The sequence below is a fragment of the Gorilla gorilla genome, chromosome 1, assembly GCF_029281585.2.
Source record: "Gorilla gorilla gorilla isolate KB3781 chromosome 1, NHGRI_mGorGor1-v2.1_pri, whole genome shotgun sequence".
In the NCBI taxonomy this organism is placed as follows: domain Eukaryota; kingdom Metazoa; phylum Chordata; class Mammalia; order Primates; family Hominidae; genus Gorilla; species Gorilla gorilla.
The window spans coordinates 183,141,921-183,157,312 of NC_073224.2; the positions used below are offsets into that span (position 1 = coordinate 183,141,921).

At 45.2% G+C, this 15,392-nt stretch overlaps 1 protein-coding gene across 2 annotated transcripts in view; it reads left to right on the plus strand.

Annotated features, from left to right (window-relative positions):
- Positions 1 to 11,506: 11,506 nt before the first annotated feature.
- The window catches only part of FYB2 (FYN binding protein 2), a 100,919-nt gene continuing 97,033 nt past the window's right edge, over positions 11,507 to 15,392 (plus strand). The window contains exon 1 of one of the 2 annotated variants that reach the window (XM_004025867.5): positions 11,507 to 11,969. In XM_004025867.5, coding sequence (XP_004025916.4) covers positions 11,961 to 11,969 — 9 coding nt within the window. In that variant the 5' untranslated portion in view covers positions 11,507 to 11,960. The remainder of the gene's footprint in view (positions 11,970 to 15,392) is intronic. The other variant, XM_063698345.1, reaches the window with a different exon arrangement.

Here is a 15,392-nt window from a genome sequence, read left to right on the forward strand (position 1 = left end):
ACCTAATTCTCATTAGATTGTGATGTGAGCAGGAAATACTCATATATATGGTAAAGTGCTGAGATATGATGACTGTTTGTTAGAGCAGCCAGGTTCAACTACCCTGACTATTAAAGGAAGTCACTGAATCCCCCTGGGCCACCATTTCCTCATCTAAAGATAGGGTAAATAGAATCAACAAAACAATGTATGTGAAAACATTTGGCATCTATCAGGGCTGAATAAATGCTGATTTAAAAGCTTTCGTGAGGCCGGGCGCAGTGGCTCACGCCTGTAATCTCAGCACTTTGGGAGGCCGAGGCGGGCGGATCACGAGGTCAGGAGATCGAGACCATCCTAGCTAACACGGTGAAACCCCGTCTCTACTAAAAATACAAAAAATTAGCCGGGCGTGGTGGAGGGCGCCTGTAGTCCCAGCTACTCGGGAGGCTAAGGCAGGAGAATGGCATGAACCTGGGAGGCGGAGCTTGCAGTGAGCCGAGATGGCGCCGCTGCACTCCAGCCTGGGTGACAGAGCAAGACTCCGTCTCAAAAAAAAAAGAAGCCATTGTGCTTCACACAAGCAATATTTTCATGCTGGAAGAGTATTTTTGTGGCTATTACCCAGGTTTTTATTTGTAAGAAAAAGAAGATCCAACTCCAATGGGCGAACTGAAAGGGGATTTTATTGGCTTCCAGAGCTGGAAACTTCAAGCCTAGATGAAGCCTTAGACCCGGTTTAATCCATTCAGCAACTCAAGGACCACTCTTTATTCTGCTTGGTAAAGCTTCATTCTTAACCTGACTCCCCTGATGGTCAAAGATGGCTGTCAGCAGCTCCTGCTACTACATGTTCCTAGTGAACCTTAAGGGCAAGAGGAAACCCCATCCCAATATTTCGAGAAAAAAAATCCCCTGATTGGACTGGCTTAGATCATATGCTTACAACTGAACCCATCCCTTTGTTGAGATGGAGAATATGTGCTGATGAACTGCCAATCAGTTCCCACATTTGGGGCTGGTGGGATCTGATTGGTGGAGGCAGGGGGTGAGGGACGGAGGGGGAGGAACCAGCTTTTCCTTAACTCACAGAGGGATTTAAGTGGGAGTAGGGGAAGTATGAAAGCACACATTTTTTTTTTTTAAATAATGTTTCAAAGCCGAGGGAAAGGGGAGCAGGGATAAGTGTATTCTAGCGAGTCTACCAAAAATGGGTGCCACAATTGGTATGTTTTTTTCCCTTGACGTAAGAAAGAAGTTGTAGGGGTAGATGGTTAATATTATTTTGTGACCACTCGGAATGGTCATTTAACCTTTCAGAAATCTGTAAGTTAACTGGACATTGTGGGTTTCAACTTCCTAACCTCTGACAATGAGTTTCCTAAAATATCCTTAGATATCGACTTCTTGAAATATGCTCAGATTTTGACTTCCTGTCTCTCTTGACAGTGCAGTGTTTTTTTTTAAAGTCTTGTAAGAATAATTTAATTCCTTGCTCTTCTGCTTTTCCTCCCTCTTTATTTCTTTGTACTGTCCTTTGATTTTGTGCAAGTGTTTTAGAAAGCATAAGGTTCTGTACAAATGGGAGGGATTTTTCTTCTCCTCTGCTCTTCATGCCTAAGGTAAATCATATGATACTTAATCATAAAATCATGAGACTGATTTTTAAACAGACTACTTAGATATTCGAATGAGTACTGCTCTTCTGAGCAGTCACCTGGAGAGGTGAACTTCATATTCCAATGAATATTTGAGCCACAGCTCAATTCGTATTAATTATGCCTCAATTTTAACAAAAAGCATAATGGCTTGATCAACTGAATTATGCATCTGATTTAATTCCCAAGCCCCTGTAATGTTTCAAAAAAATGAAAAAGAAGAAAAGAAAACCACAACTGAATCTATGTTTGCAAATCCAAAGCAAAGATTTGTCTTCTTAAATAACATATCTTAGGATCTGAAGGCAACTGTCCATGGAGAATTACAAAAATATTTTGGATCCCAGCATTAGAATAAATGTTGAAGAGCAAACACTCAGGAGGGGGCATGAGTTTTCCATTTGCTTAATAGAAGAGGAGGAGGAAGAGCAGGAAGGAGAAGGAGACACAGGAAGGCGGCAGGGTGTCACACTCTTCCCCTACGTCCAAGATGATCTGGACCACCCTCTTTCAGCCACCCTGCAGCAGAATTCTCCCAGCCTACAGGCTAAATCTGAAGTCCTCAGCACACAATTCAAAGCCCGCATTGTGGCTACACATTCTGGGATGTGTAGTCTTTCCCTCCTGGGATGGCTTTCCTGACACACCCTGCACTTCTGCCAGAGCCAGAGTTCTCTCTGCTCCCTGAGAATGCCAGACCCATTCCAGAAGCTGTGCCCCGATCACACTGTTGCCTCTTCTGAAACAGCCTCTCCCTGCTTTCATGTCAAACTCTCATGCCTCATCAAGATCCAGCTCATGCTATCTCCTCCAAAAAGCTTTCTGAACCCTTTCCTTCCACAAAAAAAGGACGTCATTGCTCCTTCTATTTTGCTCTAGTGGCTTAAGAAAAGTCAATTATGGTACTTACTGTTTTCTCTTGTATTATATGTATCCCTTATGCCTGCCATGAGAGAGGTTGCCCGCAGATGCATTCTTCAGCCCTGCCCTGTTCTCCCCCATATGGCAGGACCTCTGACCCCTACAGGCTGCAGGTCTCAGGCTTCTGCATCAGTTGGCTTCTCTCTGGGCTTGGCCAATGGAAGGCACTCACAGGAGACTCCTGAAGGATGGGAGGAAGGAAGAAGCCAGGGTACTTCTTCTCTTCTCTAGAAGCCTCAGAAGGTAGAGGTGGCCATTACTTTCCCTTACTGATTCTCACGCTTCCTCTGAGTGATTCTAGCTCCTAGATCCTAATATACCACCTCCAATTTGTCCCGGTAGCCTAGTGGCTCCCAGCTCTTGCTAATCTCTGGGTATCCTCACAGCTCTCCGTGTGTAACCAATTGTCCATATTAAATTTCCTGCTTCCAATATGTAGAAAGATTTCTGTTTTCCTAACTGGACCCTGGCAGATACATCAGCTCATCTCCCCGTCCAGGAGTTCCTGAGAATGGTCAGTTTAATAATAAAACCAGTGAATGGGTGAATGGAGAAACATGTTTACTTATCATAAATCATGTTTATATTTATACTTTCCAAGACACTTTCATGGCTCTGGGAAAGTTATCCACTTTTCCTAACTAGGTTCCCCAACCCCAATCCTCTTGTTCAAGTTAACCCACACTCAAGTCCTGCATAGCATCTGTGTCACTGACAGATGGTGAGATACTGGGTGTGGAGTGAGATCATCACAATCAGAACAGTTAGAGAATCCAGAAAAACTGAGAGTGTTGGCAGGGGCCCTTAGGACAATGGCAAAGGATCCATTATCCTTCTGCTCTTCAGGTCTGATATGTGACTTTAGCCAGAGTGAGGCCAGTTTACAGTTATTCCTAGAGCCCAGTGCAATTTGCACATGATGAGAAGATGCACATTCATGGCCAAAGTGGAAGATTTGGATAACAGGCTGGCTGCGGAAATGCTCCCCTGTGCATGAGGCCAGCACATGGCCGCATGGTCTCCTCAATGCTGCCCAGAGCATTATTATATTTCCATATTGGTCTGGAGGCCAAATGAATAGAAACCAGGCATTTAAAAGGGATCTGGGAATGGCCAGCAGTTAACGCTCCCACTACAGTGGAGGATGGTTCTACCCTTTCCTGACCCATACATCTCTCAAATCACTTTGGTCCTTCTAAAGGCTTGGCTGTAAATGAGGCTGACCAGCTATTGAGAAGAAGCTTAGACCTAAAATGAGAAAAGGAAAATAATCCCACCAAATGAAATCTCACCAGAAAGGTAACATGTTTACTAAAAAAAAAAAAAAAAAACAAAACAGTTATTGTAGGGTTAGCACTGAGCTGGGTAGAGAATGAGTAAGAACAAATTTCTGCCCTTGAAGGCCCCACTGCCTACTTGACAGAGACAGGCACATGGGCAGAGGGACAAAGGCAAGGTGGTGAGCTGAGCTGGAGTCCAGAGGCTCAGTGTATGGCCCATGCACAGCAGGTAAGAATACATGCTCTGGATGGGGCTGACCAAAGGCAAATCCCAGCCCTCCCACTGACCAGCCTTTTAACCTGATCTGCGTGACCCTCATTTCCCTGGGTCTTGGCTTTCTCATCTGTAAAATGGGGGGTGAGTGCCTACTCACAGTTGTTGTGAAAATAAAATGAGTTTATGCACCAGAAGTTCTTCATGCCTAGTCTGATGCAAGCCCACACAAGAACACTGGTGTTGTCATCATGGATGGCCTCTGGTGGCAGTAGTGAAATTCCTCCAACAGCTTTGTGGGCCCTGGATTGGAGCTGGAAAGAAAGACCATGGTGAATGCCACTTGTGATGGTTCCAGCTGACAGTCGGACTTGGGGGCCTTTGGGAAACTGCCTTTGAAGATCCTCAGAAATACTTGGGAGGGTGGTGAGTTTATGAAGGACTCACAGAGGCTACCATATGGATAGGAATAAAACCAGTTGTGTTGTTGCAAGACCAATTATGGGATGAATGATGAAGGAACTGTGGAAATACAGAACTAAGTAAATCACCTTCTGCTGTCATCAGAGAAGGCTCAATGCAGGGGCATCACTGGCACTAGCTCTGGAAGGTTAAGGGACATGGCACAGGTGGGTAACAGGTATGCAAGGGACAGCATTCCAGGTAGAGAAAATGGGATAGGCCAACATCCAGAGGCCAGATGCAGCATGGAGAGCTCAGAAATGAAGAAATTCAGTCTAGCAAGTATAGGGAGCCCAGTGATGGGAGCCAAGGCTGGAGAAGCACCAAGGGGCTGATTCTAAAGAGTCTTGTATGTCCTGGGAAGGATTTGGACTTGCCCCTGTAGGCATTAGAGAGTTAGAGGATGTTTTCCATGGTGGAGTGTCATGGTCAGATTTGTCTTGGGAAGATCAATCAGGTAAAACTAAGAAGACTCATTTGGTGTGAGGTGGGGGATTGAAGGCAGGGGATACCCCTCCCAGGACTAAACCTACAACCCCCCATAGAGGGGAATGAGGGAACCACATTGATTGAAGGGATGTTTCTGAGGTCTAGTCATCTCCTGAGGTGAAGCTAGACTCTCATTCCCTTGATGCAAAGATTATGCCTACTTTGTGCCAGTGACCATTGGACACCCACTGTGGGAATGCGTGCCTAGCAGGCATGCTCACTGAATGCTGTTGAGTGAGGCATAGTCCACTGCACTTGAGAGGTGAAGGATCAGTGGGAGTCAGGAAAGTCCAGGTTTTCTGCTCAGGAAAGAGGATGAGCTTGATGCTGCTTGGAGCAGGTTTGGGGGTCAGATCGTTGATTAAATTATGGTCTTGTTTAGTTTGAGGTATCTATGAAACACCCAAGGGAAAAATGCAGCAGGTAGTTGGTTTTGTGGGTCACTGTGAGTCCTCAATCCATAGAACAGAGCCTAGCCCAACACACTGAGTAGGTGTTCAATAAACATGTGTTGGATGAATGAGTAAGTACATTCAGGAATGACCGGACTTCATGACTGTCTTTGACAAAGTGGGGGCCCTTGTTATTTTATTCCCTATTTTTTTCATGGCACTTGAGGGTATGAGTACTCATATGACTCAGCTGTTTGTTTAGTGCCTTACACCCTAACTAGACTACAGGTTCCGTAGGGTGAAAATAGTGTGAATTTTGTTCCCCACTGTGTATCTTGGCCTAACCTAGACCATAGTGGAAATTAGGTAAGCATTTCCTGAATGGATGAAGAGACATGGATGTGGGCATGGGCAGGATGCAGGTGGAAGCCAAGAGAAAGGAAGGGAGCAGGTGAGCAGGGTGACCACATCAAGCGTGGAGCTTCCAGGTTCTGTTGCTTGTTTATAGCACTCTTCTCCAGACCTCCCAACTCCCTCCTCCTCTTCCACATGCCACACTCCCCAAATCCTGCCCTGATCAAATCCTTTCTCTAAGCTGCTATTCTGTCATCTGTAAAATGGGGACTCATTATGTGCCCTGCCTTCTTTATTAGCTGGCTGTGAGCATCAAATGAGGTCATTCAATTCTACAAATGTTTATATAGGTGATTAACTGCCACAGCGATAGATGCCTTTGAATGAATACACTGACCTCCATGCTCAGTTCCGCCTGGCTGATGTGCATGCAGATTGTTCCCCTGTGGCTTGAGTAGCATCTTCTGCTCTAGGAGACAGTGGGAAACAGGATCTCATTGACACAGGCCACCTCCTTTCCCAAGAGCCCTTCATTTTGATGACAAAGGACTCTTACCTTGCAATATGAACAAAGGCCAAATGGCCTGTCTTCATCCAGCATCCTCATTCAGAACTAGCCAACTGAGATCTGTCACATGGGGCCATGGTAGTGGGGCCTGCCACATCCCACCTCCCTATAAGCTGTCACACCAGCTCTTGGCAGTGTGAGCCTGGGCTGCTGGCCACTCTGTAAATGTAGCTACATGAGGAAGAAAAATAGACATTAAACCAGAAAAGGAGGTACAATCCCTAGGGCTGCTTTCAGGATGACAAAGGGTCGGAAACAGCGACTCCTGAGAGCAGGAGCCATGCCTTTGCAAACACTGGGATGTGCACATACCTGCCTTAAGTCCATGCAAGGGAGTGTGCAAGAGTGTGAGAGAGAAGCTATGCCTCCCCAACTCCTCATAAGGAGAAACAGTTCAAACTCTTAGACTTTGATAGAACTTTCCAACATATATGAAATCAGCTACCTAAATTATGAGTCATAAGTCACATACCAATTGCTATGGTTTGAATGTTTGTGTCTCCTCCAAAATTTATGTTGAACCTTAAGAGATTCATACCTTATGAAAGAGCCAGAGAGAACTAGCTGGGCCTTTTTGAGCCCTTCTGTTCTCTGGAGGATGCAGTGTTCAAGGGGCCATCTTGGAAGCAGAGACCGGCCCTCACCAGACATGTGGCCCTCACTAGACACAAAAACTGCAGTCATCTTGCTCCAGACTCCTCCACTGTGAGCAATAAATTTGTGCTGTTTACAAATTACACAGTTAAGGTATTTTGCTGTAGCAGCACAAACAGACTAAGATACCAACTGACCTGCGGATTTTGTGGAGAGACCTACCACTCCTACATCCTAGTACTCTGAGCCTCTAAACATTGCATTCATGTGGTATGTCTATGCCTTGAAGTCCAGACCCAAGGAAAACAAACCCAAAGAGAGACGGGGGTTCCCTGCTTGAGTTTTCTGTCTAAAGACTCACTTTTCTGGATGATGGAACATGGGAGCGATTGACATTGGAAAAGATTTCTTACTTCCAGGCAAGCCCCATCTTCTCCCCACAGAGGAATGGTGTTCCTTTGATCTCAACAAGACAAGCCTATCAGAAAACATCTTAATAATTCATCTGAGTGATGTATACATAATGTAACTGGCATTAGTGGGGGAAGACCATTTCTTTACAAGAACCAAAAGGGTTGCTACATCCCTAGCTCCAAGCACAGCACCTGGCTCAAAGCAGGTGCTGAGATTCTTATTAAAAGACTATTAAAAGAAAAGCAACTTGTCTTGGTCATGTTTGCTTAGCATCCTTCAAAAAAGCTCTTACTAAATTATTACACACTTATTGTTTACTTAGATGAGCACAAAATTGAGATGCGAGCTTCATTCAAGGCAAAGGAGAGATCAGCTGGATTCAATGTTTTTCAAAAACTGGTAAAATGGAAGCAAGACCTTTCTTGAACCCACACACCTCCAAGATAATTCTAGGCATTTTATCCTTAAATATTTTATCTTTAAATAATTATATACCTTATACGAATAGTCCCATGTTTCTGTCCTGATTATCCATCCCTTCCTAGCTTCCCACCTGCCCTGTCTCCTACATGGCTATTATCTTCACTTCATATCATCCTTTTTACCTGTTTTTTTTAATGGTCCACTCCCTCAACCCCTTTTGCAGCCACCATGGAATGGAGGAAAGAGCAATGGATTAGGGCAGGGCAGAGTTCAGATGGAGAAACAGAACTGTACTCTCCGCATGGCCAGGACATCTGCCTAACCTTTCTGAGCCTCACTTTCTTCATTCATCAACCAGAGATAGCATCTCTTATCTCACAACATTGTCATGAGGAATAGAAGAAAATATATGCAACTGTGTAGCCTGCTGCACAATAGACTCTCAATAAATTTAACTTCTTTCATCTTTCCTTCTCTCCCTTTTGAAAGCAGTCAGGATATAAATTATACATAAATAAATTACATGTTGTGCTGGAAATCCTCAGAAATGATTAATCTAACCAATAAGAATTTTAATATTAATAATAGGTTACTCTAGCAGCACCAGCCTAACTCTGACAATCAATCTACACAGTCTGGCTTTGTCATCATATAACATACAAGTGCTCAAAGTTTACCTTAGAAAGAGGTGAGGACATGTGATTTCCCATTTTCAGATCTGTTTTAAATGCTCCTTTTTTTTTTTTTTTTTTTTACATCGGGCTATTCTGTTTCACAACATTGCTTATGATACAAAGTGTAAGTAATATGTTTGCTGAGAGAGGAAAGACTGAGACATAATAGGAGACACTGCAGAGCTCCAAGCAGAATCTGAGATTGAAAGTAAGGTTTGGAAACATTAAGAATGTGCTGAAAATACTGATTTCTGCTGCTCAGTTCCCTGAAGAATGGATGGGCCCTTTTTGGAGAGTATGGCACGTCATCCCTGCTACGCAGAGGAGCAAACTGGAACTAGGGGCTTGAACAACTAGAAAAATCTAGAAGATTTTGAGCCAAACTTCAGCCTAAGTATCTGCTAAGCTTTCTCACAGACTACGTTCAAAACTGAGTTTGGAAAAAACTGCTTCAAAGAACCCTTCAAGCTCTCCGATGCTGTGAGTTTATGATTCTGTATTTCTCTACGATTTAAATAGAAGCAAACAGAGCACCTGTGAGCATGGTCTCTGAAGTCAGCCTTACTGGATTGAAGTCTCTGATCTTCCACTGGTTGTGTTACCTGAAGAGGAGACTTAACTTGTATGTGCCTCAGTTTCCTCTGCTGGAAAATTAGGATCATAATAAGGACTAAATAAAATGATGCTCGCAAGGTCTGAGGCACTGATCCCAGCAGGCAGTAGGTGCTCAGTCGGTCATTTCTTTATACATGATTAAGTGAACCTTCCCGGCTTTAGGCCAGTAAGATCTGCCCTGGCCTAAAGCTAGCAGGAGGTCACCAAAGCACCTCGGATATAGCAGGATTTCATACATCTTTACTGAATTGAAATATTTATTCATAAGGTGTAGTGATATCTGTTGCAACTTAGGTCAACCTTCAAATTTCCCATCCAAAACTCTCCCCACAATGTCAGCAATTTGTACCCACCTCTTCTGCCTTCACCCTCCCATGTAGTCATGTATGAGTTCTCCTTATAGCAAATGAATACAAGGATCTGCCACTTATGGGACGGGGGCCCATGAGAAAACTGGGATTATTACAGGGAAATAAAATGATGCTACTTCATTTGTATATCCAAGTGCTACATGGGCACTTTGACAATGACACAGCCACCAACCATTGAGGAGGAGAGGGGAAAGAAAGAGAGGAACTGACATTACTGGTGTTTACTCATTGCTAAGCCACCCTATCAGTAGATTTTCCCATGGCCATTAGTCCTTAAGCCAACGCTGCCAGACTCTTGTTTACTTTTACAGATGAGAAACATACATCTCAGAGTTGACTTTCCCAAGACCAGCAGCTAGTGGGGAAACTGAGTTTAGCACCTAGAGGATCGTAAGACATACAGCAAGGGATCCTCTGCCATTCCAAGAGTCATAGCTCTTAAGCCGACTGGCAAAACAGTACCCACCCCTAACAGCTACCAATGATTAGTGCCTAGGACCTAGCACTGTAACTAGCCAGAAACCAAAGCAAAATGCGCAGACCTCCCAGGAAGGCGGAGATGAGAGTCCTGCTGCCCTGCTCCACCCTCTCTGCCAGTGTAGGCTGGCCTGAGGCCACTAGGGGGAGCCCTTGCACTAGGAGCAAAGGGAATTTGACAGCCCAATTATCAGTTGGGACTGCGGGGAGGGCTCCAAGTTCTCCCGAGAGCTTCCTCCACTGTTTTATTTACAAACTTATGCACATAGGAGCATGAACCAGAGTGCTAAGGGAAAGTTACAGATGACTTTTGGCCTGGGTCCCCTTTAGCTTCAGAAATAGGCCCCCCAACTGACTGGGAGCAGAGTCTACACAGCAGTGTTGGCCAAACAGAGAGTCATGAAGTCAAGAAAGTGCTACCATTTATTTAATTCAATGGCATGTCATGGCTCAGAACAGAATGGAAAATATCAGCACGATTACACAAGGTAAGAGTGAGTACTGCTTTGGGGAGTTTTTCTTTTAGCTGATGTGTATGTGTGTTGAGGAAGGATGTAAAAGGTACATCTTACTGTGAGTCATTCATTAATAAAGTTTAAAATACATAGACCTCAAAGGCTTTTATAAAACCCAAACTGCCAGTCCCTGGGCCAGAAGCATTGATGCAGTGTTTTGTCTGGGACTTGAATCCTGTATTTTTGATAGATTCCCAGGCAGCTCTGGTGATCAGCCAGGTTTGGGAATCACCTGTTAGAGGAAATGGCCCTCAGGCGGGGTCTCCTCACCTGTGCTCCACCCCGCCTCTCCCTGGTCAGGACAGGAGAAGATTTCTAAGAACTTGACAAAGCAAGAAAAGTCACACCGGTTACACATAAAGCAGGGCGCAGGCCACCCACTCTGCCCATCCCCAACCCCGGGAGAGCTGAAAGCCCCAAAACTGGCAACTGAGGTTTGGGTTTCCATCTCCAGCTCTGTCAGAAAAACAAACAAACAAAAATAACCCCAGCAAAATAAAATCACTTTAGAGTCAGCCAGATCTGGGTTCCAACCCTGGCTCTTCTACTTACTACCTATGTGACCATGGGCAGGTGTTACCATCTCTCTGAGACTCAGTTTCCTCACTTTTTTTTTTTTTTTTTTTGAGACGGAGTCTCACTGTCCCCCTGGAGTGCAGTGGCATGATCTCAGCTCACTGCAACCTCTGCCTCCCAGGTACAAGCAATTCTCCTGCCTCAGCCTCCCAAGTAGCTGGGATTACAGGCACCCACTACCACACCTGGCTAATTTTTTTTATATTTTTGGTAGAGACGGGGTTTCACCATGTTGGCCACGCTGGTCTCAAACTCCTGACCTCAAGTGATCCACACACCTCGGCCTCCCAAAGTGCTGGGATTGCAGGTGTGAGCCACTGCACCCGGCCATTCTTCACCTTTTAAAATGGGAATCCAAATGTCTCAGTAAACACCAGGCCAAAAACGGGGTGCTCCTTTATGTTAACTCCTTTTCTGGCCTCCACTAAATCCCCCTGTGGGCTTAGGCATGCTGTCCTGCTGGGCTTTGGTTTCCCTGACCGTGAGAAAGGGTTTGTGAAATTAAGTAGCCATCTGCAGGGGCGGAGCTGGCAGAGGTTGTTACTAATGGGGATCACACTGTCCGGCCTGCATGGTCTGTACTAACAGGAGCCTGCCATCCCCATTCCTTCGCAGCTCCTGCTGCCTGGGCACAAATGCCCTGGAGAGTGAGTGACTGTCAGACCAGCCGGAGGGGAGCAATGGGAAGAGCCACTTGCTGAGAAGAGGTGGGCTTGGCAGGACTGCAGATGGAGTACTCTCCCCAGCCCCCTGCAGGTGCTGGTCTAAGCCAAGCTGGGAGGATGGAGGCCGGCCCTGGCCCAACCCCAGGCAAGGGAGGAGCCTCGGCCCAGATGGGGCAGGTGGGGAGCCTGGGCTCAGGTGTGTCCTGTGGGAAGTGATTGCTCCCTGGCTAGCAGAGACAGAGGAAAGCGGATTGTTGGCCCCAGGACCCAGCTCTGAGAGGCTGGGCTTGTTTCCCTGACTCTGCCTTGGAGGAAAGCAATGGAAGGGGTAAGGCTGTCTCGGTTTTGTTGCCGGCTTTCTGTGTGTCTTTTGTTGCAGGACAAGTTCCTCCCACTTGAGAGCCCTGGGGAAAAACTGCTTGTGTGTGCTGCCTCCTGGGCAGGAATAAACATGTCAGGTGTCAGCCAGTGCATTTCTGCTCACACTGGCTTTGCTCAGGGCGGGTGGGAGGGAAGAGGAGTGTGCCATGTCCTGTGCCACCTGGAGTGTGAGGGGACAGGAGGTGCTGAGGAATGACAGCATGTGGCCTAGCTCTACCCAGCCAGCTGGACTCCTGACCTATTCCCAGATCCTCTGTTGAAGCGCCCGCTGGCTTCTTTCTGTGTTTACTTGCCCTTGTGGACTGTATCCTGCCTCTGCAGTGATTAGCAGGCCTCCTGGTCAGAGAGCAGTGCTTGGTGCTAGGAAGCCGGCTGTGCAGTGCTCTTTTGTGGCTTGTGGCTCTAGACCGGGCTCTGCTCCTTGTTAACTGTGTGGCCTGGGGCAAGTGTGTCCGTCATCCTGAGCCCTGGGTCCCTCACTCATGAAAGAGAATTACTGGTACAATAACTACTTTGTGAAACTATCAGAGGTACTTGTATAAATAGAGATGTATGGAAAAGTATCCTGCCCTACGCCAGCATTCCCTGCCCCTTGGATGGCTGAGTGCTGTTGGCACAGTTGGAGACGTCTTGCCTGACTGACCACATCTTCCTTTTTCCTTCTCCAATTCTCCACTCTCCTCTATTTCCGTCTTCAGTAAGTCAGTTTCTTTTGATGTGCGTGTGTGTGTGTGTGTGTGTGTGTGTGTGTGTGTGTTTGGTTTTAAATCAGGGCAGAGGATCCATTTTAGCTTTTGCTGGTCAGGAAAAGCTCCCCTTTGTCTCAGGGTAAAGGGCATCTTTCTCTCTGTGGCAAATCACTCCAGTCCAAATAGCTGAGTTTTGGAAAGGGGTGAGCAGGGGCATGTTGGTATGACTTCATCTCCCTCCTCTGAGTTCTCCCCGCCACCCCCACCTCGACCATACCACTTAGCAACTTTTAAGAAACTCCTCCTTGACGGGAAAGTGCCAGGCTGAATAGATTTAGCGTGCTTGTAAGAAAAGGAAACTGACTTACATTTTTCCCATCTCTGATGGGCCAGGATCCACACTGGCATCCATTATTTCAGTTTATCTGATAACAATACATTGCGGTCTATGCCATTGCCCCATTTATTGTAGATGAGGTAACTGACAATGTTATCACTTGCTCAGTATCATACCACTGGCAGCAGAGCTGGGACATGAGCTTACATGTGTCAGTGCCAACTATAAGCCAAGCATCGCTAGCAAGGATTACAATAGGACAGCAGGAAGAATGTTAGGCAAATTAGACAAAAATGTACAAAAGAGCATGTTAATGTTAGCTAATCACATTTTTATGGGATAAGCTAATATGATTATATAACTTTCACTGCTCAGAGAGAGAAAAAAATCAAGAGAGAAATAAGAGTGGTTTCTCATCTTGAAAGAAGGATTTGTTTCGTTTTTTAAAATTAACAAAATATTCATTTATTCAATATATATTTATTGAGGACGTGGTTTATGTGGTCAGGTCCTGCTTTGGTGCTGCAGATGCAGCAGTGAACCAAACGGTTGAAGATACCTGCCTTCCTAAACCTCATATTCTAGTGAGAGAAGACAAAAAAATCTATATGTGGGTCAAATGGCAGTAACTGCAATGTAGATACACAAAGCAGGGAAGGGTATAAGGACGGTCAGGCAGGAAGAGGGACTGCTATTTTCAATGAGACCGTTTCAAGAAAGGTGTCAATGGAAGGTGGCATTTGAGCAGAAACTTGGAAAAGGTATAGGAATTAATGGGCTGTGTGGATATCTTAGCCAAGAACATTCTACAGAGAAGTAACAGCAGATATAAACGCCCTGAGGCAGAAGGTCATTGGTGTTTCGAGGAATGACTGGAGCTGGAGGAAGTGAAGGAGTGTTCAGAGAGTGGGGTCAGATGATATAGGGCCCTGGAGGCCATTGTTGAAACTCGAGCATTTCCTCTGAGCGAAATGGAGAGCCACCTGGGCATTGTGGACAGGGCAATGACGCAATCCAACTTACATTTTAAAAGGATCATCTGACTACTGTTTTGAAAATAGATACTAGGGACAGAAAGTGCAGAAGCTGGCTGACCAGGTAGGAGATTATTGCAGTAATCCAAGCAAGAGAGGTTGGTGGCTCAGACCAGTCTTAGCAATGAAGTGGCTAGAAGTGGTCAGATGCTGGAAATAGATTAAAGGTAGGGTCAGCAGGATTTACTAATGGATTAGACAAAAAAAAAAAAAGAAGATTGTTGATGACTCCAAGTTGTAAAGCTGGAACCTCTGGAAGAGTGGAATCAAGGTTTACCAAGATGACTTAACACAGAGCAGGTTTGAAAGCAGATTAGGAGTTGGTTTTAGATGCAATATGTTTAGGGGTCTACATAGGCGGGTTTAGAGTTCAAGGAAGAGGCCCAGGCAGGAGGTATCATCTTGATAATATATCTACATTATCTAGAATAGCACTGGGTGTGTAGTAGATGTTTAGTATGTGTTATATGGGGGATTTTAAAACTTGGCCTCACATTCTCTGACATCTTCCCATGAAGAGGTGGTGCCCATGTTCCCATCCCTTGGTTGAAATCATGACTACTCTGACCAATACAGTGTGGTACATGTGACACTCTGTGCTTTCAGAGACTGTGTCATAAAAGGTCATACCCCATCTACCTCATTTATGAGAACACTTACTGTTGCAGCCCTGAGCCCCCATGTGAGTAATCTCTACCCCAATACTTTCTGGCTAGAGACAAGTGATGTAGACATTCTGCTTGACAGTTCTAGCTAAGCCTAGCCTTCTAGCCATTCCCGCAAGACTAAAATCAGTACCCTCCAGACTAGACCAGCCACCGGTAAGATGCAGCCAAATGACTTTTACCAACACCCTGTGGAACAGAGGGAGAACTCAGCTGAGCCTCGTCCAAATTCCTATCCCACAAAATTGTGAAATATAGAAAAATGCTTTTTGTTTTAGGCCACTCAGTTTTGGGGTGGTTTGTTTTCATTAACAGATATCAGGACAATTAGATATATCCTTCTTTCTGTGTAGTTATTTAAAAAGTCATTCTCTTCCCATAGACATAAGATTAAAGTGAACCCTATAGAATTTTGTTTTATTATATAGTTTAGACACCCAAAAAGGTTGATGGGTTTTTCTTTTCCTAAATCAGAGGTATAGCCTAGTGCATGCCCTCAGCCAGGTAGGTTTTCACTTAGTTATACAGTCATTGCAAGGGAGAATTGTAGCATTTTTGAGCTGGGAGAGCTGGCCAGTCAGGGAGCTTACAAAATGGTGCTTGAATTTTTGATGAATGAGCATTGGAGTTGTAGTTGAAGTATAC